General features: G+C 47.1%; 1 protein-coding gene across 3 annotated transcripts in view; it reads right to left on the bottom strand.

The window, feature by feature from the left end:
• Positions 1-27687, bottom strand: part of WDR59 (WD repeat domain 59) — a 50467-nt gene that overhangs the window by 9902 nt on the left and 12878 nt on the right. For 2 of the 3 annotated variants that reach the window (XM_054840720.1, XM_054840721.1), the window contains 14 exons: positions 26770-26807; positions 24681-24769; positions 24108-24224; positions 23057-23134; positions 22008-22164; positions 20228-20307; positions 17930-18062; positions 14743-14867; positions 13712-13876; positions 12800-12895; positions 11233-11389; positions 9881-9950; positions 9449-9602; positions 5695-5751 (listed from right to left, as the gene is read on the bottom strand). In XM_054840720.1, coding sequence (XP_054696695.1) covers positions 5695-5751; positions 9449-9602; positions 9881-9950; positions 11233-11389; positions 12800-12895; positions 13712-13876; positions 14743-14867; positions 17930-18062; positions 20228-20307; positions 22008-22164; positions 23057-23134; positions 24108-24224; positions 24681-24769; positions 26770-26807 — 1516 coding nt within the window. The remainder of the gene's footprint in view (positions 1-5694; positions 5752-9448; positions 9603-9880; positions 9951-11232; positions 11390-12799; positions 12896-13711; positions 13877-14742; positions 14868-17929; positions 18063-20227; positions 20308-22007; positions 22165-23056; positions 23135-24107; positions 24225-24680; positions 24770-26769; positions 26808-27687) is intronic. The other variant, XM_054840722.1, reaches the window with a different exon arrangement.

The following is a 27687-nucleotide window of genomic DNA, read 5'->3' as shown; positions in this document are numbered from 1 at the left end:
TGCACACAGACCACCGCTGACTTCAGCCAACATCAGCACAGAGACGTGTGGGAGGCAGCTTCTGCTTGCCCTTAGCTTTGGGGCAAGCTGACAGCTCCAGACTCTCTCTTTTGGTCTCTTCTTTCAGTGTTTGAGTACACCCCTGTTTAGCACCAGGACAGGGCTCCCACCTCCTGCTTTATCAACAGCTTCAAACAAACATCAGGCAGATGATAAAGCAGGGCCCAAGTTTTCCTAGCAAGGATCCTTAGCTACCATGCTCACAGCTACTTACGGCTGGCTCAGGACATAAGGTAGGGGGGAGAAGAAAGGAGAGGGAATCAACATGAGGGAACAAAACCAAGAAGCCAAGATTCCCAAATACTCCCCCGTAATAGGCATGGGGGCTGTCTTAACGCCAAGCTGCGTAAAGCTACCTTGGCTGTATGAAACACCATAGAGTATTTGGCTGGTATCCTGGCCTCTTCCAGCTCCTCGCTCTAGGATGACGAGGGACACCAGGACGTTCAGCAGCACGACAGGCAGAAGGCACTGGAGCTCTACCGAGGGAAGCACTGGCTGCTAGCAGGGCTGCTAAGTGCAGGGAAGGATGCTTTGCAATGCTGCTCCCCTGTGGCGTGTTCCCTCACTGACACACCGAGTCGACGGTCCTACACCAAAGCGTCTCCTGGTCATACTGAGTTATGGAGGGTCTCCTGAGGCACTTGTGGAGGGGCGTCCCACACCCCTGCCCGAAGCGCAATAGCCCCTTTGAAGGGGCCAGCAAAGCCGCCCTGTGCCAACAGCTCCGCGGGGCTGGCAGAGCTCGCACAGGCAACACATCGGTGCTCCTAAAGAGCAGTCTGGGCTACAAGAGTTGGACCTGCAAGCAGGGTCACCTCTACTCTGGATGTCAGGTCAGCTGACTGTCAAACTGCCTTTGACCATGATCATGCAGTCCTATGAGAACATGGGCAGGCTTATCACAGACAAAAATACCCTTAAAAAAAACCTAACAACCTTAAGAAATTAATTCCTCCTTCACTGCCTGCCTGGCCCGAGCTTAGGGCAATGTGCTGAGGAGGTCTTGCCATGCTGAGCACACTGCTAGCACGTGCTACAAGAAGCAAAAAGGATGTGCTCCTGAAGTCGCTCTGGACACTGGGTGACCGAGGCTCAGAGGCTCAAGCACAGGCTCGGCAGTAAGTGAAGAAGGCGTTTCAGACTTCAAGGAGGCAAAGGTGGATTTTTCCAGCGGTGACAGAGCATCACCAGCTCCCCCGATCTTCCACCGCTCCCCAGAGTAAAGACAAGCGGAGCGTGTATGCTGCCCGGTATTCAGAGGTGCCAAACAGGGCTGTCAGCATTCAGTGCTACGGAAAAGCTGGCTGCCCAGAGCCTAATTCAATTCTGTTCTCTGCCACGTCCCCTCAAGTCCTAATTCATCCAAGCGCAATTTGCCTGCACTGTTTATCTGCTACATCGTTCTGAAGCTGAGAAATGCTGTGCAGTGGAAGATAGGGAGAACATGGTCAGTGGGAGACCAAACCCCCTTCAGTCCATCAGTTCCTAATCAAGGTGCTGTCTGGATCAGCTCTGGCTCTCTTACCGTTGGGCAGACTATACCTCTTTCAGCAACACCTGAAACTGCAGCTACCCTTCCCGTGCTGAAGCACGCGGGCTGTATTACAACAAGGTTCCCAAACAACAGTGGCACCTGTACCTCATTCCTTGTCAGGGCAGCCAAACACTGTCTCCTACATACAGCGAGGAGCTGCTGATGCTGCCAAAAAACAATACTTGAACAAAGCTTGGGAGCCCAAGCACAACGACGTGCCAGCAGGGCAAGAGTGCAGGTACTGTCCTGGAAGGGCTACCAGGCTTCTCATAATATTGTCCCATCAAAAGCTGTTATTTCTGCTGTGTCTGAGCAAGCATTTGAATCCAGGCTTGCAGACACATTCTGCAGCAGGTCCATCACCAAGGGCTTCTAGAGCTTGGCAGGTAATTTGGAGAGCAACTCGCCACCTGTAAGCCAGCTGCCCCCAGGACTCACAGCCGATGGAGAGTTCCCTCTGACCGAGGCAGGGTCACTGCCCTGTCATCAGGAACAGATTCAACCTGCTCCTGCCCTCTGCAAGAGCGGACTGAAGAAGCCTCCCAACAGGCATTTCAAAGACCAGAAACATGGACAACACATATCACTTTCCACAGGTAATTCAGTCACTTTTTTTTTTTTTTGAGAATGACAACAAATGAGGATGAGAATGGAAAAGAGATCCCATGAATGGTTTCCACTCTTGCTAGCATATCACCAGACAAATGAAGACACTAAATGTATCAGAACCCCCTGAAAACTCGGACTCACAATGAAGTTGTCCTGTTTTCTTCCTCTTAGCACTGCCTATTTACTGGAAAAAAGGGAAGCCCTAATTCTTTACCGGTGCAGCTCCTGGAGTAGAGTCAGTTGATGGCCATATGCCCTGCCAGTACTACACTTCCATGACCGCTACTCCCTGCCCCTCGAGCTGCAACAGAAGAAAATCATGAAGCCACATGTAGAATCACCATTAAAAATACCTGGATTTTTGTGGTGGGTTTTGGGTTTTTTTGTTGTTTTTTTTTTTTTTTTTTTGCAATTCAGGTTTGCCTCAGCTACAGCAACAAAGCGTTAGAAAAAACTATGATCAGAGGTATGGGAACCATCATGGATGAGGTAAAGCTCATCACATTGACAACAGCAGCTCTACTGCAAATAATTGCTGGAGTTAATTACGGGAGCAGCTCTCCACCAGGCAGTATTCAAGCACTTTTAACAGGGATTACCAGAGGCAAGGAGAGCTCTAGCTTGGGTCTGTCTGGCCAAGGTCCACCACAAGGTTCCTCTCTCCCTTCTGCTTCACCTCTTCTCCCAGGAGAAGCTCCCACTATGGCGTTATCAAAAGGTGTCACCAAGGCTCACAGGCATTAGGGTAGAACAGAAAACACGTCTCTTCCTAGGGGATGGAGCACAGGTCACGAGGGGGAGCAGGGAACGTAATGGTTGGAGCTGAAGCAGAAATCAACATGCGTGCACCAAGCTGACTATTGACAGCTGAAGGTGAAAGACACAGGGCTTCTGCACTGCTCCCCAACATTTCTAGCTCTTTCTGCAGTCTAGAATCCATGCCAAGGAGAACTGCATCTACCCGGCTGCCCCTGAGAGTTTAAGGAGAGGAAGAAAAGAAAGAAAATAGCTACAGCGATAGCAAATTAAGACTCATCAGTTCCTCAGAGCACCAGAAGGAAAGAAACCAGAGCATTTATGACAATCATGGGGTTGGAGGTGACAGCGGGGAAGAGCACTGAATAATGACTAAAAAAGCCAGTCTGCACCTGCACTACCATACCCAAGGCTGTAATTTGCTGCAATCTGAGGTGATAACGATGGCAGTAAATGGGTTACATGTAGAAACAGATAGCCCAAGAATAAGCCACCAACTGCTTCGTAGCAACCACCATCATCACTGCATACTCAGCAGAAGTAGTAACAAAACGCTGCATGCCTGCTCGGAAAGGATGCTGAACAGTTGGGCGTGTGTGTCTTTGGATCCTGCTGAGGCAGGCAGTGCTGTAAGTAGCATCGTGAAACGTAAAGTGCCTGTTTCGCATAAGCATATGCAAAATTTCAGGGTTCGTGGTATAAACTGGTGTTAGTAGGGCAAAGGGAAGGGCTGCGGACAGAAGAGAACAGACTTGATGCCGAAGATTAAGCTGATATAAGGCATTTACAAAATAAAGAGTTAAACCTGCTCCAAGTCAGGTTCAAGCTGCTTCTAATATTAATTTTTTTTTTAAATAAAATTTACAGATTGTTGCCTCCCTGCAGAAAGCAATGCTCCTTTATTCTGAACAACTGCCTACAGATTAACTCCTCCGTGCAGGTCATGCAGCTCTGCCTGAATTTTCTCTTCAAAATAATCAACATTTACTATTTCCAGCATCTCCCATGGTGCCAGGCAACTTCCACAAAGGGGCTAACAAATCTGAGGCACTTCTGAATCAAGTGTCCCACAGCAGGAATGTTTTCTTTATAGCTTCCATCAATTAACAGCTGGCACCTGCCCTGAAGCACAGGCATTTCTGAAGTGGACGCTAGTCATTACCTAGAAAGAAGGAGGAATTATTCCTTCTTCTAGACTTGCTAAACTCTTGCTTCCCTGAGCACCTCAAGCAATGCTGAGCTCTTCTTTCAGAAGGCAGGCACCTGGTCTGCACAAATAATCCACACCTCTCTTGTTGCATGCCTGCGTCTTCGCCTTGGGCACTACTGCCCATGTCAGAGAGCATGATTAGCCTCTTCCAAAGGTTATCCACAAATACAATCACTCCTTCAAGGCTTGGACTAATCCACACATCATTTTTAAGTATACATTACACAAAATTGTAACTTTATCGCATCGCTACTTGCTCTTCCTTCCAAGCCAGTTGTAAGGAATTAAACTGCGGTCCTTTGCGTGCCACAATTTACCACACCAGAAGCCGGCGAGCTCCTTGCTTGGTTTTATTCCTTTCAGTCTGTTCCTGATCCAAGGCAGAACTTCATTTCTTGCCTCCACTGCTCCCATTTCTTTATTAGCTCTTTGCAAAAAGCCTTGATGGAATCAATAGGTGAAAGAAACCAGAAGTAATTTACTTATTTGCCGTATAGTCTTAGAGCTGTTGTAATTAGGAAGGCTTGATCCTCTTATACCAAGTTAAATTAGGTGTTACAGAAATCTGTTTTATTCCCTGCTGTCTTATGAGGAGATAGTATGAAGGACAGCAGCTGTGAAAAAATTAGTTGTTCTCACAGACATTAAGAAAAATGGACCTAAAGAGATCATCTTTGAATTGAAATGGAGTTTTCTAAGCTTTGCCTATGCTCGGCAGATGAGTGATGAGATAGTAATTGCCCAAATTTACAGCACAGCTCGAGCACCGCTGATATCATCAAGATGTTCACATGAACGATGTTCAAGCTTGAGGGACATGTGGACCTGACTAATGGAAAATGACTGTCAAAGCAGCCTCGGAAGGGCAGGTGCCAGGAGGAGGGAGTACCTCCCAAGGCGGCTGGAAGCGCAACCACTCAAACTCAATGTGATTCCAAAGGCCAGGAGAAGATCACAAATTCAGGAGAAATTCTATTTATTGCTCCAGGAAATAAGACTTTACAGTGCATCGCACTGAGGATAAGCAGCTTATTTTAATGAGATGACAGATCACTGTCAGCCACAAAACCAGTTTGTTTCTTCCACAGCTCTTAAGCGATCCTCCCTCTCCAGCGAGGCTTCATCTTTTCCAGAACCGAGGGGCTCTAGTGTCAGTCTCATCAGTTGCTTGATGATGCATAATAATCATTCAGCTCCTCTGCAGTGCACTCTCTACTTCCTAGAGCCTGATCCTTTCTTAATGCTTCAAAATTGCCCTTTGGCATCCTTTCCCGACTGCTAGGCCAGGTACAATAGGTCCTACAATGGGTTGTAGGTCAGAATTTGCACCCTTCAAACTAGTGTTTGCTCCTGTCCACTTACACATGCATTCAGTCTTACTGAAGCCCTAGGCCCTGTGTGGAATGCAAGTCCCCCACCTCTGTGCAGGTTACTCAAAGGCAGGCAGGTGGCATTTTATTCTTGGGCCCTTGGGCAGAAGACAGGGTTATATCAAGGACAGTATTAGCACAGCGCACAGTACCGGGAAGTCGTTAATTGCTTGTATGGACCAACGTCGCCGGGCAGAGCGAGGAGACATCTGTATGTGAAAACGTTATACCCAGGAAAAGGGAAGAAAGACACCAAGAAAATTAAAAAGACAAAGGTAAATAAACTGAAAAGTGCCCTGAACCAGCAGAGTAAAAGATACCGTTCCCAATGCTTCTGTTACACAATGAACAGTTGCAAACCAAGACCCCCCCCACTTCATCCACACACAATTGTACTACACAACATTACCTACAGCCCCGGCAGAGCAACAGCTGCTGTGTCTGTGCCCCGTGCCAGCCCCTGTGGAAGGCTTCAGCAACCACAAATCAGAATGAAGTCTTCCACACGGAGTTGTATTACTGCAAGAAGCAGTGAACTGCAGTGATGTGACCTTGTTCATACCATGAATCGACAACAGAGCAGAGGACAACACCTTGGTGCCCCATGTGCCAGGCTCCTACTCTAACCAGTTTACTCCTCTTGGCTGAAGAGGAAGGCAGCTAAGTGCAAACTGCATCATCTTTAACACGGCTGTCCAGCATCTTGGCACAGAAATCTGCAGGAAGCTAAGTAAACACTCCTGCTTACTCAGACATCCCTTTAACATCCAGCATCCTCCAGGACTTCGTTCACTGGAACCTGCTGTAACTGTTCACTTTCATTTTAAACAATAAAAGCCACATGTCAGGATATTGGAAGGGATGTAGAGACCCTGCTACTTGGCAGGGCCATGTGGAAATTCCCATTATGGGTTGAGGAACTCATTCAGGTTGAGTGAGCAATCAAATTCACTGATTGGAGCTATCCTGCATAGTCAAAGTAGGCTTTCATTATGAACTTGCAGACATGTCATTAAGTACTCAATGCAGTATTATAGCAACAATAAATGCAATCTCTCTAAGCACATTATTGTGCACTCACTCAAGGAAAAAAAAATTCTGTTACAGTTCTGTAAGAGTCAACACAATAAAAAGGGGAAGAACGGGGTTGTGTCATGTGCAGTGTACTTTACATTTATTTCCAGCTGATGATAGGCAGTCAGGACCATCAGCCATGCCTTCAGCCTCTACCCTCCCTTGAACCTCCCTGCTGGGAGAGCCCTGCAGACGGGGAGCCGAGGGGCAAGGCTGGCTGCAGGGCCCCACAGAAGGAGCGAGGAGGAGGAGACTGCAGCCTTGTGCTGCACATTCCTCCACCAGGTCTCACAAGAGAAAGAGAAAAGGATTAGTAGAAGGAAATTCAGTACAGTGGAGAAGCAACAAAACTAAGCTCAGTGCCCCTACAAAATGCTGCTCTCCCGTAGGCAGCCACTGCTGCCAGCCTCCGCTCCCACGTGCGGTGAATTTGAGAGGTCTCCAACCAGGCGGGCACCAAGCAAAGTCCTGCGAAGCAGCAGTTCCCAAGCCCTGCCAAAATCCCCGATGGGAAGGGTGAGGATACCACAGTCACCACCCCTGTGTATGGCTGTCCTGCAGGCAAGGCTGAGCTGTTCCCAGGTCCCCACCGGCACGACCCTCTAATCAGGGTGAGAAACACAGCCATGGCACCTTCTTCAAGGGACATCCAGGTTTGAAACACTGATGGCATTGCCACAGAACGGATACAGCTTCTCCTTTCTGCTGACTACTATTCTTTAGCGGGTTTTTTTGAGGAGTGAAAAAGAGGGAGGAAGAAAGGAGGAGTGTGTATGTGTGAATAAGAAGTGAGAAAGATATATATGTGTGTGTGTATATATATACACACACACACTTAAATGAGCACAGAAAGGCTCAGTGTCAGATTTAGTTTCATTTTGGTTTACTAAGGAGATCTCTGCTGGGTTCAGCAGCTCCCCTGCCTTTATGGGAACATGACATATTTCCTGTCTAGCAACAGACAAATTCCAATCGTTTGCTAATGGTATCAATGCCAGTCGTTGCTACATGGGATTTAAATACCCGGTTATATCTGACAAATTCAGTTTTGGGGCTAAGATTATAGAACATGAGAGTTTAACACACAAAATTTCAATTTTTATCTAATGCAAATCTAAACCCCAAGCTTCACAGCAAGGAGCTAACAAGACTCAGAGTCTGGGCTTTTTAAAATCCTTGCAATGAAATGACATAAAAATAGGTAGCATTGATCTAACAGAGGCCATGACATCAACTCCTGAAAAATCAGAAAACCTTTGCTGACGGGAAATACAGTGGGTTTTTTTAAAACTATTTCATCTGCAAGAATATTTGAGCTAGCTCCCTGCCAGGGCCCTTACACTTCTTCCAACCCAGCACGTGAGGAGATAGCTTAGCAGGGGGAAGGGGAACACAGCAATTTCCTCTGGCTTTCAGCAGACATGGCTACACACATGCTTTGTTCTCTCGACTTTTCTTCCCCCTGACAAAAATCTTGTCACCATCAATACAAGGGCTGGGGAGGCAGGTCACATGAAATTGCACCAAGCTGCTTCCACATGTTATTTTTAGCCTTGTCTGTCATCTTAGAGAGCTGCGTGTCAGAGACAAGCACGCTGCAGAGGACAGAGGTAGCTCTTTAAATAAACTCTCCTGCAAAGACTAGAACTGTTTGTAATTCTTGTACCAGTCAGCACCATTTTCTCTTCTTATCAAAAAGAAGTTTGAGTGTGGGGGAAAAAAAAAACCCAAACCAAAGAGAACGGGGACTCCAAGAGTCTTCTGGGGTCTGTATGGAGGCAAAGCTCGCAATGGGGAGAGAGGCTCGCCCCACAGCTGGTAGGAGTAACTTGCATCACGTAAGTGGGGGACAGTCCCAGAGGGGTCAGCTGTCACGTCCAGGACTGCTGGAAAATGAAGACCTCTTTCAGTGCCCAGGAAGGATGAGAGCTCAAGGCTTGGACAGTGGGCAAACTATTCCAGTGCCCTGAATTCTCAAGGCTCTTGGTGGAAGCTTACCATATTTTTGCAAGCCACTTCACCCCCTGCTGAAGCACAGAGAGTTCGCTTTGGAGCAAGATGCACAGTTGATTATTCCCACAGCATCTGCTCCAGGCACATCAAGCCCTCAGCTGCTTCAGAACTACCCTACGGCCACATTACAACTACCGACAGGTCTTCCTCACCCACTGTGTCCCGGAAGAAAACAACTCCACTCTCCCCTAAAGCCTTGCTTATAAACAGCAATGACAGCAAGACCTACACCTAAACCAGAAGTATGTGGAGAATCACGTAAGAATGATTTTTGTTTAAAAAGAAGTGGAGAAGATCTTTGGAGAATCATGTAGGAATTCTTTTTGTTTAAAAATAAATCCAAAGGGGCACATATCCCTGAAAGAGATACCTGTAATAGAAATAACCCAAACATAACCCACAATCCTGGAGAGGTTGTCAGTAAGCTGCACAGAGCCACAACCCTTTGCAGTTCTATACATCAGGGAGTGCAGAGAAAAGCAGAGCTGCCTACGTGTACTTATCTGGAGACTACAGCTTCTTAAGTGTGAGATTTTAACCCTATGTAATGCAAAGGGAGACAGTGTAATGCACTGAAGGAAGGTGTGATGGTCTGTGTAGAGAGATATCAAAATAAGGTCAAATGCTAAACAGGACCAGTAAAGAAGTTACTAATAGGAGATAAATCCATTTGACATTTTTACAGAGCTGCCTGTAAAAAGATGCCTTCTTTGAGAGGAATATGAAGTTTCTGTTACTAGCAATGCTCACAGCTATACGAAAGGAATACAGATCACAAAGGCTGAAGTGTTAGGAAAGGCTTTGTGGTCTGGTACTTACCCTCTCTTTGTAGTAGAAGGAGCTAATGGAGACCTGCTCCTTCTCGCTGCGCGTCGGACTCCCACTGTACAAACGCAGATTGCCTGGAGTCTCTGTGCGGATCTTCATTGGAGTAATGAGGCCGCTATGGTACGCTGATAAAGCTGACAGGGACCTAGAAACAAGAGAATACACTTTTAGGGAGCTTACACCCACCAAATTGCCCTGGAGGCTCACAGCGACATCTCCACTAACCCAAGCTGCTAGCAAAGTTTCGGTTGTGTTGAAGGAAGGGGTCTCTGCTGAAGGCCAGTGATATAAAGGACCAGCAGCTTTGTGTTGAGGGCACAGCTAACACTAGAGGTCAGTACTTTCAGGGCCAGTAGCTCCAGTGTAGGATCTGATATTCATCCATGACAGCGGCACACCTCAAAAGTGAGGCAGGGTCCTCACCTGGGCGTAGGCTCCGTTGGAGACACCGCACGGTGCATGGTCATGGGTCTCGTGAAATACACCAGGTACCCTGAAGAGACAGGACATGGCATAAAGATCACAACAACAAGGAGCAGATTATCCAGGGGCGGTTTACACAGGAAAACCTGGTCATTTAAGGTATCAGTCAAGGGGCTGGGTGCCTATCCACTACCGTGAGCGCTTTTAAGCTACAAGTAGACAACCACATTTCCTCAACCCAAATCCACTCCCTGCAAACCCATTCAAAAGCATGTTTTGTTGAGATGATTGTCTTAAAAGCACCATCTCAAGTGGCTTACAGATGTCAGAGCAAAGTCAATAAAAGAAAATAAGCAAATACACACTCATGTTTTAACTCTTCACCAGAGCTTGTCAAGCACTGATACTCCAGAGGCAAGCAAGGTGATGTTGGGCTACACAGAGAAGCCATTGCAGCTTGTACAACTCTCCTCTTCAAAAGGATAACCCCAGCCATCTGAAGCCAACTCTAAAGCACGCTCTCACAAGCCTCACCCCATTTGTTACAGCATCTCAAGTATCTTCAGCCACCCACTCTTGCAAGAGTTTCAGTACTTAGCAGGTTTCACTGAGCCTATTCCATGCAATACTACTGTTTCACTTTTTCTAGGAATTCGGTGAGGCCTGTATGAAAAGCAGCTTTCGAAATGTGCTTAAATTGGGATGCAGTCAGGTCCGGAGGAGGCACACCTGCATCTGAAACAGCTCAGTGAAACTTAACAGCTCTTCCTCAGATCTTAACCTGTTCTTTAAGGATGATCTTTGCACTGTACACTCTCCTGGAAACCTGGATGTGATTGTACCCCATGTCCCATTTAGAAGTTTCCCAGTGACCTTGGAAAATGTATTTTGGACAGCAGCAAGGGTGCAGAATGAGAAATGAGTGATTAGTAACAAGAATACAGCTTCAGCAAGGGGTAAGTTCAACCCCAAATCACAGGAATTTCGTGAAGACTGAGCACCAGAGCATGTCCAGCAGTTTGATGCTGGTAGGAGAGAACTAGGCAAGGAAAACAAGCTATTCCCAGTCTTCTGTAACAGAGAGGTCTGACAATGCCTCTGGCATGTCACAAGCCAAAGGCCACTTCTTCAACTAGTCCTGGATTTCCAATGTCTAAAACCCCGCATGCAACACCAACTGCAAACAGTTGCTAACTAGTCTCATTATCTATAAATTTATCACAACATTGCTACTTTAATACCATTTCTTATTCATTGCACAGCAGTGACCAAAGCCTTGGCAAGCGTTCCCCAAGACATTAAGAGGACCGTTCCCTGGGTAGCTGTTGTAACATATCAGCGATGGGGCTGACCTGCACCACAGAACCTGGCTCCAGAGGTCCGCGGAAATGGGATGTTAGAGTCCTGGTAGGAACCATAGGCATTGGAGACCCGGGCAAACGTGGGCAAGGGGGGTGTTACGGAGTTTGACAAAGCGTAGGGATTGCTGGACGTGCTGTCCTCTTGGTTCTGAAACAGAAGTTACCCAAGGTCACATTCCTGCTGCCACAGGAAGGAAACCCAGCTGGAGCACCGGACATCGCAGCACCGAGTGGTCTCACAGAAGGTGCCTGTCCTTTGAGCCAGAGCAGATCAAGCACGGAGCACGGTTATTGCTCTGGCTGCAAAAGGCACTTGCAAGCACATTTACCTTTGAGGAAAGGGCTTCTCTGGTTGCTTGTCCAGAGAGTTCTCTCCCACCATAGCTGTATTGAAACGCAGAACTTGACTTGGGGTGAAACAGTGGGAAACTATATAGAAAATCTGATCTTCGGACTCTGGATATGACTCTCAAGACTAGGAGCTGAGCTAAACCCGATACTTCAATGATGCAAGCGAGACAAAGACTCCTTAAACAGGAATGCCACAGAACTAGAGGGGGTCAAATGCAGGTGAGGAAGGCAGGTGGTGTGAAATACTGGGGGACCTCAGGCCTATCCATAGGAATTTTGGCAGAAATCTGCATTTATTTGGATAGAGAGTACTACAGCTTGGGTCTAAAGGAATTATTTAAAGGCCTGACTTGAGTCATCAATTTCCATACAATGGAGAAAGTTCCCACTCTTAAACATTACTGCTGAAACCAAACAGAATTAAGCCTTTCCATGTTAAAAAAAAAAATTAAAAAAAATCCCTTTATTTGCAATAAACAAACAAAACCCCTTGGAAAAGAAACCTGAGGACACTCTCCAATCTTCTCCTGAATGCTAGAAACACCCACTCTGGTACACTTCACCCACACACAGACCTAAATACCTGACACTGGGATGCTGAGTAGGTATCACGGATCTCTCAGCTAAGGGCAGAGTGTGACTTGAATTCATCTGCAGTATCATCCCTACAAAACCTCAGCACAAGACTTCAGAAAAAAACAGACTTTCACAGCTTTTTTTTTTTTTAAGGGAAGAAAACAAAGACCCTAGAATAGGACTAGCAGGATCTTTGACTAGAACTGAGGAGGTAAAGACATCTGCCACTGCCTTTCAGACAAGAACGAATCCGTCAGCTCCCTGAGGCCTGTTATCTTCTCTCACAGATGATAACCATGCCCTGGCACTCAGCGAGACATACTCTGCTACTACGCACCACCAAGATGCTCAGACAGACCCCCAGTCACTCCTGCTAACCTGAATATCAGTGAGCATGCAGAGTTCCCCAAAGCAGCAAACCTTCAGGGTCTGATTTTCGGAAACAAAACGCATCTAATCATCTGCTCAGTTTTCTTCAACATTAACCAGAAGTGCTTACACAAATGTAACTGCCAGCCCCAGGGGTCTATTTACACGTCTAATGAGGACGGACTCTCGCTGCAGAGTCAGAAGTATGGGATGTGGGAGAAGACAACAAACTAGGGCAGAAAGCCCACGCAGTTCTCCATACCACAACAGACTCCAGCCAGGAGACCAACTGACGCAGGCAGGGCTCCAGGCAGCTCTGGTTCCGCTTCACTTTCTGCAGAGAAGTGTCTTTCAATATCTGGAATACATACAAGATGCAGCTTGAATCATGGTTACATCCACCCCTTCCCAACATCCTTTTTTGTCTGCAGAACAACTACAATGCCAGAATCCAGAGAGGCCAAAGACATCCCATAATATCCAGTGGAGCTGCACTGACCCGCTGGTGTGCTGCCTGCTTTGAGGAACGGCTGTAAGCTTTGATCAGAGCACTGAGGGTTCACCTAGATTCAGCACGCTGAGCCAGGATTTGGGCTCCTATACTACTGTAGCCCATACATTCCATAACAGTTTGTGGCAAATTGAATAATTTTTTTTTCAGGAAGGAACCCAAATTGATCCATCTCCTTGCTGCTGGGGAAGCGATTTCATCAGCAAAAGGACTTCCTACACCAGATGATCAAAGACCTAGTCTGGAATTAGCGGGGCCTGCATAAACAGTCCCCTCATTTTTAAAACAGTTTGTGGAGGAGAGCAGGAAGAAGCATCCCAGCTCAAAAAATATTATCCTGCTGCAGCTGGATGCTTAGCTGGTCATTTTGTCTGTTACAGGGTTGGGGGAAACTGCGTGAGGAGAAGGATGTTAGGGATCCTCAGGCAATACACATCACACAGGAATACAGTGGCAACGAAGAACACACGTTTAAAAAGCACCAGTGGAGAAAGGCAAATACTGGGCTACAAGGCCAACAAAAACCTCACCCTAGGAGCTCTGCAATGTATCAGACACTGATCTGCAGTATGCCTCCAGCAAGGTCAGATGTTTTATTCCGTCAGTAATCTAAACATCAAGTGTCCGGCATTTTTTTATATACATATATATATACACACACACCTTCAGCAGCTTTGCCTTCATGGAGGCAGTGATCGAGGTCGGGTTGATGAACTGGAAGGACGGTGCAGCATTATTGGGATACTGGACAGGGAACATCACCAGCATCCTGACTCGGTGGCTGCCGCAGTGCACTGACACCGTACAGCTACGACTCACTGCATCCATCTGTGTGAGGAAAAGCAATTGCTCTGTAGTTAGATCTCCAAGGACCTTTAAACTTATATCAGCTTAAATTCACGCTGAGGGGCTGATTCCTCTGCACACCCATAAGACGAAGTCATGCTGTTCTCAAGGGCAGCGAACACAGTGACAGCAAAAAACCCCAGGCAGATGGAGATGGACTCAGTTCGCACCAGCAGACCGCCAGTCCGACACCCCAGCATCTGGAGCCCACAGCGAACCCAGGCAGCTTCAGGAATCAGGCTCTACCCCCAACAGCCACTGCACCCCAGCCCACTTCACCTGGCCGTGGAGAGCTCCAGGCCCAGCACAGCAGTAATAGTCACCACCTAAGATCATACACCACTGTCTCAGAAAACTACATCAGGATGATGCCATGAGCTGTGAAACCACGTGGTGGGGAAAGGAGACAGGCAGCTGCCTCAAGCCTCCCATTCCAGTCCAGTGCTGTGCCTCCAGCCGGCTTCCACATGCAGAGGAGGGTTTGGTGTGCAAGGGAGATGCCAAAACCGAGGAAGAGAGAGCAGGATAGGGAGGGCTCAGCAGATCAGGTTCAGAAACAGTTGAAATGAGATCAGCTACATGTAGTGGAATAAGTCCTCTAAGCAGAGGAAAACAGTGCCCAGCCTTCTCGGGACCAGCGCCAGTGTAGTTACTGTGCTGAAATACTTCCCTTGGTCCCAGTGTCTGGGATTATCCTCCTTCCTACTACCTCTGGCCAAAAGGATCTCTACAGCTCAAAATAAACCTTGTTTACAGACAGCAGTCACTGCAGCAAAAAAGGTTCCCCTCAGAAAGCTCCAATCAGTCAGCCTCCCCTCCTAACAAGCCAGAAAAAGGAAACTCTTTACCTCCACATTGACATTTCGGATCTGCACGTTGATCAGTGAAAACTCCTGCTGCAGTGTCTGAGGCAGCCCCAGCTGGTCCGTTTTCTTTCCCACCAGAGGATCATTCAGGAAATCTTCTTTTAAGGCTGACAGGAAAGATGGCGAACAGGTTGAGACGAGCTATAATAGACAGACTTTCAGCACGCAATGCCAGGAGGCAGCCAAGACAGCAGGCTTTCCTCCGCTTTTCCGACATGTGGAGGTATGAGTTTTACCTGGCAAAGAGCTGCGAGCTGGAGGGTCTCAGCTGTTGTTTAGAGGCAGGCTTCTGAGTCCTGCTCTTCAAAAAAACCAAACCTGTCTGCACACAGGTTTCCCAAGAAGGTTACAGAAGCTGCCTGTACTCTGTACAGCTCTAAATGATCTGTCTCTACTCATTTAAGAGCCCTCCTCCTCCCTATAGAGTACTGCCAGAGTCACAAACCTGAGGCCACAAGCCTCTCGGTTCAATGGGAAAGAACTGCTGCCAAAGCAGTCTCCAGGAGGAGCTCTGGTCTTTGGGACTCACACCCCACCACTCTTGGCTTTCAGGGAATGCTTCCAGGGAGAGAGAAGAGGGTATTTCTGGCCCTATGAGAAGCTTAATTCATTTGTAGCAGCATTTAATGTTGCAAAGCACTCTAGTGCTTCAATGGTCTTTAAAGAATCATCTAAATGCTGGGTCTAGCTGACCAGTTCCACTGCCATTGGACAGTTTTCAGGAGGACAACAACCCCTGAAGGCCAGAATAAACAGCCAGGCAAGTGCTGCAGGGCACAAGGAATTACGGTTAAGATAGCAAACTTGACTGAGTTTCAGAAGCCTCTGCCTGTGGTTGAGCCTGGTTTTTGCCTCAACTCTTGCTGTGTATCCCCATTAGGGCAGGGGCAGCTGCTTCTGAAGGGGGCTTTGCTGTGGCACCACTTCCTAAGACGAAATGCATTTTATGATGATGGCTTCAAGGACGCAAGGGAAGTCCCAATTATTCAGGTGTCACTCTCACGCTTGCACTATCATATTCTGCAGACTATTCCTAGCAAAAGAAATAAGTGACAAGAAATGCAAAAAGCTGTCCTTTTACAGGCATTTGCCTAAAAGATACTGACTTTGCTGCTGGGACAAATTTATCTGGTTTTACTGCTGCCCAGTGGGTTGCTGAATTTGGATAGGTAGGATGCTCAGCTGCTCATTCCTGTTTGCAATTTTATTACAGTGCTTAGATATACTTCACAAAAGGGAGCTGAAAAGGGGATTAAAAGAAGATCAGTGGCTCTCAGGGAAGATAATTATTTCTAGCTCAAGATACCACATAGCTTACTGAAAAGCCATCTCTGAGGTTCCCAATATGGGCAGTACCCTCCTTTTGTCTTCTCCTCTCATTCCCTTCCAATTAGTTTCTAATCCCCAAATGCCCGCATATTTGTCTAGATTCCTAAAAGATCCTTTATAGGCAGCAGCCAGTGAGGAGAGCTGTACACTGAAGACACAACTGGTGGGCTTTCCGATTTATCTGCAGAGCACTGTTCTCTTCAAAGATCCCCCAAAGTGCTTTACTAATACAACAGGAAGACTTCGTCTGCAGTTGAAATGCAGCCACCTCCAGGGTGAAACATCAACCGTCCACAATAGTTTTTAGGCTAAAAGGAACTGAAATTCCTACCTAGGGACTTGCTTGTGCATTGATCCTGCAGTCATGGTATTTGCAGCAAAATCTGCCCTGCTACAGAAAAGCCATTTTCGTTCCCTTTGGCCACAAGGGAAACCTTAACAGTCTGAACCAAAGCCAGACCCACAGAGAAACCACACAGGACATGTGAACGTGACCTCATCAGGGACAGTGAAAGAGTTAACTCCTGTGGAAAAACAGAGGTCAGGCAGCCAGAACAAGAACACTTAATACTCCCAGCTGGAGCAAGAGAGGCTGTGCTTCCCCACGGTGAGGGGGCTTTTTCTATTATATTATAAAACCCTCACGTACACAGGGGTGCTGCCGACTTTTAGAAACTTGTTCTGCTGTCCCCCAGGACAGGTGGCAGAGAGGAACTTCACTGGGATCTGCTGGGCAGAAAACTTCGAGTTAGGAAGTGATGCCTTCCCTAAGGGACCTCACAGTTGGCTCCTTTATTCAAAGGACAGATACTCAACCACTTCCTCCCATTCTCCTCAGTTTGCTGGCAAGTCAAAGGGAGAATCAAATCGCTTTCCTGCAAGCCCCTCACATGGGGATCCATTGTAGCACCCTGCTACAATGCAGAGAGGAACTGTGAATTTAAACTCAAGCTGACACAAAGGCATGGGAGCACCCAATTCTTCTTCCTCAGTACTAGAGATAGAAATCTCTTTAGATAGCTTTTTCACACGCACATCATCACCACGGGTCTCAGCTGCTGCAATCTCTTCTATTCTGGTACTTACACTCTTCAAACACTCACACCCTGAATGTTTAACCTGGCCAGAGCCTTAACCACACAAACCCTCCTTCGCATTCCTTCCTTGTAAGCCTTCTCTTCTGCAAAGCCAACTCAATGCTTTCTGTTAAAGCCTCTGACCCATTCCCATCCACCCATCTGGTACTCAGAAGTTGGAGACACCATCCCCCCTCTTCTGCTCTGCAGCCTTCAGCCGCCTCTCATTGATACACGAACAAAAATTCACGAGCTCTCTCTCCATACTTCTGGTGGATGGAGAAGACACCAGCAAACATCTCCATGTTAGATCAGTTCATACAGTGACCCCAGCAGAAGTGTTTAGGTCCCAGGTGTGATGTAAGCAGCTTGCATCAGAGTGCCTTACCCATACGCTCCCCTCTTCTGTGGGGTCATCTCTCAGCTTAAACTAGTCTACCTTGTTAAGAGCCAGAACTTACTTTCAGATTGCCTTATTTTTAGCAGCAAGCCACAACTAGCACCTAAAGAGAATGCAATCAAATGTTTTAGTGACAAGGAAGAGCTTCTTTTTACAGCTACAATCATTGTGTTAGAGGAGAAAAAACTTGGGAGGAACATCCTAAGAAACCTCTAGTGTTTCTCCTCCTCCCAGATGGAGGATCCATTAACCTTTGAAACAGCACGAGTTTGTGCTTTGTTTTTTATTTTATGCCAAGATGCATCCTCTTGCCAACATAAAGACAGCCGGTGTTCGAAGCTCCATGACCCATCACTTGTCTCACCTTCCTCATCCCCATGTCCAGAGTTATGCTGGGGCTCTGAGTCCTGGGGGTGAAGGGTCTTGTCTGGCTCTGGCAGATGAGAAATCCCATCGATGAGATCCTCAACTCCATCCAGGATATCGTTAGCGCACAGCTGAAAAGAACAAACACAACCCCGCGCTGCACAACAGAAACCAAGCTGTGGAAAGAGCCACCACTAAACAACTCATCTCTCCCAGGAGCTGGATTTGCAAGGTAGGTCTGTCCACGCAATGGTCACGACTAAGACCTTAGCATTGTTTCTGTGACACAGACAGGTGATCTTCCACTTTCCAGCATCATCAGCTCTGTCACCTCAGGCAGCCTGGCCACTTACAAAGCCACTTAATTGACCTGGCTAGTCTAAGTAACAGAGGTTTTACTTCAATCAAAACTAAAGCTGATATGACTTTAATTCCTTCAATTAATTTGTCAAAGCTGGTTTCATTTGTTAGACCAGATATAATCATTGCACGCTTTCTGCTTTTGATATTTACACTTCAGTAGGATCCAGAGAACCAGGTACATACTAGGGGCCCTAGTGTTCTAGATCCTGTATCTAAAGGAGACCATGAAAACCTGTATTTTAAGTTCAGCACAAGAAAAGAGGGAAGGTGAAGAGAAGAAACACAGGGAGGAGAAAGGATAAGGGTGCAATGTAGCCAATTACAGCATTGGTCACTAGTAACATGCCATCATGTGTATAATTTGATCCAAAAACAATGACAAAAGAGTGGGAGCCAGTAGAGGAAAAGTAAAGGCTCTGACACAGATGAGCAATTGGTTTAAAGACAGGAAAGAAGTAAAACATTCACAAATATATCAGGTAGGAGTAAAGGGTCATTTTTCACAGAGAAGGTTTGTTACAGACCTGCAGGACTCCTGCAGGATCTGTGCTGGGAACACATGCTTCTCAACATATTCATTAAAAACCTGGAATAGGAGGTGAATAGCGACATGACCAGGTTTGCTGATGCCACTGAGTTATTCAGGGTAGTAACGAGTGACTGACTGCAAACAATCACTGAAGGATGTTACAGGAGTAACTGTATTAAAACGAAAGATGCACTTCAGATAAATATAAAGCAATGCATACAGGGGAAAATCGGCAAGTTCAAGCTGACTGAGGGAACAAGATGTAGAGGTCAGACTAAGCTGATGTTTTCATGGAATTATGCCCGACAATTTAGAAAATGAGTACTGGGAGTTCTTTGGAAAGATTAAAGTTCAGATCCCCATCCCAAAAAGTATATAGAAGAACTGAAAAAGGGTCATGAAAGGCAAAAGGACAATCAAAGTTCTCGTACGAGGGATGAGGTAAATCAAGACCGTTTGACTTGAAAAAGGAGGCAGCTGAGGAGGGATATGATGGAGGTCTACAGAATCATAAGTAGCACAGACAAGATGGCTCCTCGTTTCATCTTCAATGTAATGAGACTAGCAGTTTGCAAAATAAACAAATGAAAGGAGCTGTTTTTCCACACAACATGCAGAAAAGCCATGAAACTCCTTGTTCATAAGACATTTAAGATGACAAAAAATTTCCACAGGTCCAAGAAAAGACAGAACAAATCTACAGAAGTGAAACTCATCAAGCTCTGTCAAATACAAAGATGCCAGACTCAGTGAGCCTCTAAGCTGCAAACCGCAGTAGGCTGGGAGCACATTTGAGAGAAATATCACTCCTTACTTGCCTTGTTCTTATCCTCTTCCAAGACATCCACAGCTGAAGATGAGACAGGGCAATATGGGCCATCGTGGCCACATGAACCTCCGGCCTGACCCAGCACGGCTGGTCTAGTAATTGCATCAGCAATTTGTGACTGCTACCAGACAGCAGAACAACAGGATTCACGCTGCCTGCACCAGGCTAGGGGCAATGGAAACAAGGGGAGGAAGCGGAGGGCACGATCCCTACATTTACCCAATACCTAAAATGCCAAGAAAGGGTCATACAAGTCTCGCAGCGTGGAGGTGGCATCTTCAGAGGCAACGCAGGCAGTAACTGATCTCCACCTTCCCCAAACGACTTCTATGCTTACTGCTATACAACAAAGCAGCCTTGGCCTTCCACAGAAGTGTTTGAGACGCAGACACAGAGAGGCCTCATCACAGGTCTCCTTGGGGATGTTTCTGGGCTGGAGGAAAGCGAAGTGGCAGCTGGCTGCTGTGTCTGCAGCTCTAGGATGTCAGAGGAGCGACTGGGAGCACGAGGAAAGGGAGGTGAATCCAGCCTGTAAGAAAACTGCCGACAGTTCAAGAGAAAAAGCATTTACATACCCTCTGCAGCTGAGAGTCAATCCGCCACATCCGCAGAGTCTGATCACGGGACCACGTAACCAGCTGGTAGTCTTTAGAACCTAAAAAGGATAGAAACAACTTCTAGACCCCGCTGAAAACAGAAACCATCTCAGCCCTGTGTTTAGTTTAAACAGATTCAAGCAAGCCAGGAGGGAGACCCAATGGATAAGGCACTAAAACCAAAAGACAGAGTGAGTCCTTTTCTGCTTTGAATTTACCTAGGAGCCTTTATGCCTGCCTACACCATGGTTACCACACCTCTACATTGGGTATAATTTACAAGCAAAAAGCACAAAGTAAGTATAATGAATGTGATTCGAATTTTCCAACTAGGAATTAACAAGCTCTAAAACAACTTATTTAAGCAGAAGAATAATATAGTTCAAAAATGGATTTATTTTTACAGTAACTGTAAAATCAAAATATCTTTTAGTTCATCATATCGGTTTCTAGATGCAGATGATTTAAAACATTTCTAAGCAAAGAGAAGCTGGTTCTGACCTCCCCTTTTTTCCTTCTGATACTTGGATGATGCCAAGACAAGTTCAGGTTGTAATGAAATACAGCTAGCCACATGCTATCTGTCAACAGATAAAGGTACACAGACTTATTTATGCCCACGTTTAGGCCTTGTGACACAGTTTAAGTTTCCCTTGTCAAACAGCTGCTGCGTTTAGGAATTTGCTGCTGCACAGCTGCTTCCTAGACCCCTGTGCTGAGGCACAGGGGCTGTCTAAATACAGCACAGCAGACTTGGTGGAAGGAGATTTGTGCTATCTTGGTTGTCTCTGCATTGAGGCAGACTTGGAATGCTTGTACGATTGATTTACGTTGCTTGAGATGAGCATGACTTCCAGCCTCGGACATATATTAACTCAGCTAAGACAACACAACTGTGGTTCAAGCCTGCTTGAATGCTCATACACATGCCGTCTTAGATTGTGCCTCCAGATCTTAAGAGGGTTCTATATCACCTTCCTCTTTTTGAAAGAGGAGAAGCAAGGTATAGAGAGAAAGGTGACTTAACTGAATTGCCCCGGCAGCTGGTGTCAGAGGGCTGGACCAGAACTTTTACACAGCACTGCAAAGCAGTACCACAAGTGACACCAAAGCCAGACACGCTCATTCTGTCGATGGCAGCTGAAGTGCTGGAAACAAAGCTCCGCTCTGTGTGGTTATCCAACCCCTAACAAGGAATCTCCTATATTTAGCTGCTGGAAAATTTAGTCAAGACTGAACTCTGACAGCAGCCTCTATCCCACGCTCTTCCTCCCCTGCCTTTGCCAGCACACAGATAAGGTGGGTTCGCCGGGTCTGTGATACGCTGGAGGTCGCTGATCCAGGCAGCGATGCAAGGGGTTAACTGGTTAGCCTGCAGCTCTGAGCAGGGGGAGAGTGCCTGCACTCCTGCACCCATCTAATAGTTCGCACGATTTATTCTGAAAGATCCATTTAAAAATAGACTCACAGGAGAGCGGAAGCAATTAGAGTCACCGCTGACCCACTCGGTATTTGGTAGATTTGCTTTGTTAGCATGGAAACAACAGGGCAATGCTTCTGTGGGCACTGCCATAAAATAAGTACAAAACAGCTGTAGCTTGAGGCGGGGCAGGGAGGAAAGTGGATAGGAGCTACTCCAAGGAAAGGCAAGAGTAAAATGTCGATAGCATAAGCATCGCAGCCATGAGCCAGGCCTCCACACCCCTGATAGCAGATGGCCGCAGCACAGGGGAGAGAGCACACCCAGCCCTGAACTCACCTTCTTTCTGCTTCCTCCACTGAAACTCCAGCACCACGTCATCATGTCCCACAAAAGTGTGGACGGGCGTGTTCAAGTCAAAGACATTCCAGAGGAGGAGACTGTTCTCCCGACGGAGTTGGGGGACCATCACTGTCACCAGCCCATTGCTGAAAGGCTTGAGAGAGAAACACCCTTCCAGTTAGCCTTGGGGAGTTATGCTCCCATGCTGCTGTTATCATACTCTAATGTTTCCCTTTTCCCACCACAAAAATGCGTGGGTTTTAAAGGAGCTCAGCACAAAACAGAACCAGGCCTAAAACTGGGAGGGTCCCAATGCAATTGCCATGCAAAAACACTGTCTTTACAAGGGATAAGATGCAGCACATCGAGATATTCAATGCAGCTCACTTATGATTAATCATTTCTTTCCATTGCTTCCTCACTTTTCAGCTGTAAGGCTGGAGGGATATCACCATTGACTTTTCACATGGGATCCTTACTGCAATTTGCCTGGAGCTGCAAAAACCATGACCTGGGGACTGAGCCCCAGCAGCTCAGGGTCACGACGCTCAGAGGAACACTGGAACCCAGACCCACACCCTCCACTGGAGGATGGAGAAAGGGATCAAAAATTCAAGGCACAGCACTGGCTTCAGGCCACATTCAGATGTCTGGGGAAGAGAACGGATATGACTGATGTTAAGAGCCTTAGCTTCACATGGCCGGGTGCTTGCTCTGTAAAAGGCAACAGTTCTAGGATTTGATATGCTCTAAGAGCCCACTGTGGCACACTTGGAAACCTTGGGAGCAGAGGAAGCACTCAGAGAGGGCAGCAGACCGCTGCATCGCTCTGCGCAACAGGTACCAATACTGGAGCTGAGTGGAAAAACAGGGCAGCGAGAGCAGCAGCCACTTTCTGAGCCCCTGCTCCCACCACCTGCACCTGGGGTTTCACCCCCCAGGAGGACGACACTAAAGAAGCCCTTCACCAGTTCTTCTTTATTTAATGTCCCTTTGTGCATTTGCTCTCGCAGCACCAGTGGGGCTGGTGGGAGTTTCTCACTCACCGTGTATCTTGCCTTCCAGACAGGAACCTGGCAGGGAAGGATATTGAGGTATTTCCGAGGCTGACGGTAATCCCAGAACTTCAAAACAAACAAACAAAAACCACACCAAACAAAAAGACAAGCAAAGGCAGGAGTCAGCTAGCTATACTTTCAGGCTGCAGTTTTCCATGTGGCTTGCAGATGTAACAAGGCTAAAAACATGCCAGGGTGCCCACAGCATCATTAGTAATCCCAGTCATTAACAACAGAGAGGGCCCCAAAGGATAAATATCAAGCTATCGGCATCTGGCAGGATCCCTTAGACAACAAGTGACTTGGGGTCATATTCACAGTGATCATAGCTTGAGTAATTAGAGCAGGGAGACAGGCAGCCTGCTTGGGCTTTCAGAGCTACAAGGTACCCTGCAGGCTCCCAGCCAATGTGCCAGTCCAGACTGGAGGCAGGCCCATCCTGCTGTTACTGCTAATTTTGTAATGAAGAATCTAACCTTTTGCTTTGCTAGAATACACATCAACTGCATTTGCCTCAGAGCTTAGCTAAATGTGAATGAACTCCATTTGGCTGGCATACAAAGCACACTATTTCCCCTCAAGTAAAGGGCCCTGCACAGCAACGCTTCCAGGCTGTCTCTTATTGATAACCCAATTCAACATGAGTTTGGGAACCCCACGGGCTGGAGTATGTCTCCCCCCAAGTTGCTGTAATCAGCTTGAGGCTGGCAACACTGCATTTTGGGGAGGAGGCTCTTCTGGCATCTGTGGCCAGCTCCCTTCTGGCAAGCAACAGGCAGAGGCGGTTGTTTTCTGCTTCCGTATTGCCCAAACCACCACAGATACATGGCAAACATATGTGCACCCATCCTGCAATGACTTCTCTGCCTGTTCTGTAAGCGCACCCCTGGCTCAACACACACGGGCTGCCAGAAACAAAAAAATAAGGATCCAAATCTTGCCAACGGCAAGCACTCCACAAGACTTCGGCAGTAGTAGAAGGGGATCTGCTCCACCATCCTGACGTCTCCCAAGCAGGAGTCCCAGAAGCAACACTTACCCTCACAGAGTTGTCCTGGCTGGAAGTGGCCAGCGTATACTCATTGTCAGGATGCCAATCCAGACCGTGGATTTTAGAGAGATGAGCTGCTAAGTACTCTACTGCAGTGCTGGGTTTCTGCAAGGAGAGACATGTTCCTTCTCAGCACCCGACTCCTAAAATTTGGTCTAGTTCTTTGTCATAAAAAGAGACACTTTAACAAGGGCAAGAGGTTGAACACCCTCCAGCTGGGGAAAGGGACATAGCTCAGCAAAAGTAGTTGAAGGAAAGGTCCTGTAAAGGGGTGGCAAATTCCAGTCACCAAGTGTAGCACTAAACCATGCTTTATACTCAGTAAAACAGTTAGGTACTCTTGAGATTAAAATGTTAACAGGCACAATTTCTGGGGAAGGAGGCTATCTACATGCTCTCTTCAGGCTCGCGAGCTCCCAGTTCTCTCTAGTGTTAATCGATCCACAAGAGAGATTTGGGATAAAGTAGGACATTTTTCTCAGTATTTATCTGTGACCAGAGGGATGTCCGTATTGGGTAGGTGGGAATACACACAGGCTGTTCAAGGGACCCTCAACTCACCCTTTTGTCCCATATTCGGACATCCCCATCGTGGCTTGTTGCTAAACAGTTGGCATTTTTCTTGTTCCATTTGACCTGGGAAGCTCCAGCTGTAGCACAAACAGAGCAGGTCAAACCAAGCAATTAAAAAGTAAATGGCACAGTAAATCCTTGATCTGGGCTTTGAGCTGCTGCTCGTAGCACAGGAACAGCAGTTCAGAGGAAAGATATCTCAGAAGCCAGCATGAAGGATGGCATGAAAATCACTAACTCCTCATTCCTCAGCTTAGCGTTTGTGTCCTGAAGACCTCAAAGCAAGAGTGTTCCAGTTGTGTGCTTAGAGATCTTCATCACAGTTTCTAGCCAAGGGTTGCACCTGATTAAAATACTCAGGTCCATAGCTCAGATGGAGCAACTTCCTCCAGACAAGATCTGCAGGTTCATCAGCCCCCTCCCAAATCCCTTCTGTTTTCATTCAAACTAATTCCAGGTGCTCAAGGATTGAGTCACTTGTCTCCCCAACACCCTCTATACTATCTGATGCTATACAGGGAAACAGTGTTATTGATATATTATTAAAATAGAGGTGTAGGAGAAGGCAGCAGTGCAGGTGGACTCACTGGCTGGATCAGAAGAACCAATTGTCAAAATATACCACAGAAGTTAAAGACATCGATGGCATTGTAAAGAATCTGGATGATGGTCCAGATATGATTATATATCACCAGAGACTCAGTCAAGGGCCTAAAATCAAAAGTTGGTTGGTAGTTTCTAATAAGAAGCAAAATACAGCTTCAGTTGATGTGGATTGTTCAGATATTGTAAGAGAAATGTATGCTCTGTTCATCCTTACTCTGCCAGTATTTTCAAAACATTTTAAGCTATCAGAAAGGTGAGGTCCACGAGAAAGCTCAACGGATCTCAGCCTGCTGTGATGCAGCCTGCTGTGATGCCCCACCTTCACTACCCACCTCCTGCTGTATGGTGAACAGATTCATCCTGACAACCTGGCAAAAAGCTAGTCCAGGAACAAAAAAGCTACAAACAGGCTGCCTGTTGATTGATTTGATCCACTCACTGGAGGGTACACAAACATCTGGACCAGCACTAAACAGAATGAGGCATGGGAGGAAGGAAGCTTTCTGGGGAGCTAGCTGCTAGGCTGGCTCAGCTGACCCGTGAAACCTCAGCCTAGGCACCAGAACCAAAAGCTGCTTCTCTCTGATTCAGTAAGGTGTTTGCATTGCTGTAACGGAGGGGTTTGCTGGCTGGGAGGGAAGGGGGAGCCACTGCAGATGTGCAGCCTAAGGAGATCTAAGCAGCAGAGCATAAGAGATGTGTTGCAAGGATTGCTGTAATACTGGGGACAGTAACTCAGGAAAAGGATGTTTTGCTCGTCATCTGTACTTTGCCCAGTTCCAACATGCAGCCGGTGAGGACTGACACGCAGCACCTGCCAGCAGGTGGTATTACAGGAGGCTGGACAGTCGCACTGCCAACAGCCACGACCAGTGCCTTTCCAGAGCAAGCGCAGCCCAAAGAGAGCACCTTCGTGTCACCGCTGCAGCTGCCTGCGTGTTGAGGGTGCCCCAGGGAAGCAGACACAGCCAGTTAATGGGCCCAGCCCCTCAGTAAGGGAAGGGGGCAGGCTGGCAGTCAGCACTCAACACCACTGCCTTGGGTACGATTTAATTTCTCAGCCGATTCCATCAAACATAAAAGGACACAGAGAAACTGCAAGCAGGCAACAGAGGACAAGCAGTGCAGCAGGGTGGTTAAGCAGGGAAGAAGATACTCGTGTCTAGAAGAGATAAATGCCATGTGACGACTGTCCACCACTTTTAAGACAGCCAGTCCAAGCACAACCACTGCCCTCCATGCCTGGGAACCTCCAAGGGCTCCAAATCCCTTCTGAATTCTGCTCCTCTAAAAGGAGGTGTGAACTAGAGCCTCTCAGGCTGCTACTACACGGGACAATCACACGCGGCGGCACTTCCATACACTGCCACGTTCAGCCTCGGAGCGTGAAGGGAGGGAAGAACAACAGCAGCGGCGTACAACACTAAACGTAGGTATTATAGCCTATATCACGCACAGATGCCATACTTACCAACCGCTGAGAGCGAGACTGTAGGCTTCCTGGTGTCTCTGAAACACAACATGGCTAATGTGAGCACTCACAGCATAGCCCAGCAGGTCCAGCCTCCCCAGTGAGCTCCTTGCTATTCCAGGACTAATTTTATTGCTGATTCTTGGGAGCTAATGTGCCTTCTGCTTGCCAAAATACACCATGTTAAATGGAACAAAGAAAGAGGTGACCAGCTGGAGGACAACAGCCATTGTGGCTTGCCACCACGTACAGCAGCAAGTTTAGGATATAGGATGGAGTTGAAGGGGACTAGGGGGAGGAGAAACATGTGCAAAGTCTGGCATGTTGCAACTGGGCAGGCAAGGAAACACTGGGCTCACAAAGTCTTGCTGCAGGAAGCAACAAAACAGCCTTTCCCAGGAGGATTAAAAGAAACAGAGCTGTGGAAAAACTTGACAAAAGCCACTGATGTGTTTGTCAAGCCTTTGCAGACCCTGATTCAAGGCAGATGGAGCAGCGACTTCAGAGCAAAGACTTCATGTCTAGCATATAACAACAAAATCAGTAGGAAATAAGCCCAGCTGTGTGCAGACTCTACAGACCAAATTCTGCTGTGGTAGAAGCCAGTGCAGCACCATGACAACTCCTAGCAGCCTGGACATGGATCAAAGCAATAATTCACTCTTTGACCTTGTTCTTCAGGAATTCACCTGCCCTTTCATGAAAAATGCCAGTGAAAATAAGGAATATTGTCTTCAGGTTTTTGCGTTTGCTGAAAAGCAGAACATTTCCTGGATTTTTCTCCAAGAATTTTCACCTAAACAAAAAGTTATTTTGTAAGAAAAATTAAGCAGAGAATTTCTAGCTACCCTTACTGCAGGGCTACCTCCTTAGGGCGTCAGCAGAGACAGCCGCTTCAGCAGGATGTTCGTTTGCTGG

This window comes from Grus americana, chromosome 13, assembly GCF_028858705.1.
Source record: "Grus americana isolate bGruAme1 chromosome 13, bGruAme1.mat, whole genome shotgun sequence".
Lineage (NCBI taxonomy): Eukaryota > Metazoa > Chordata > Aves > Gruiformes > Gruidae > Grus > Grus americana.
Note: the sequence above shows the minus strand (reverse complement) of the source record. Positions and strands in the feature narration are given on the sequence as shown.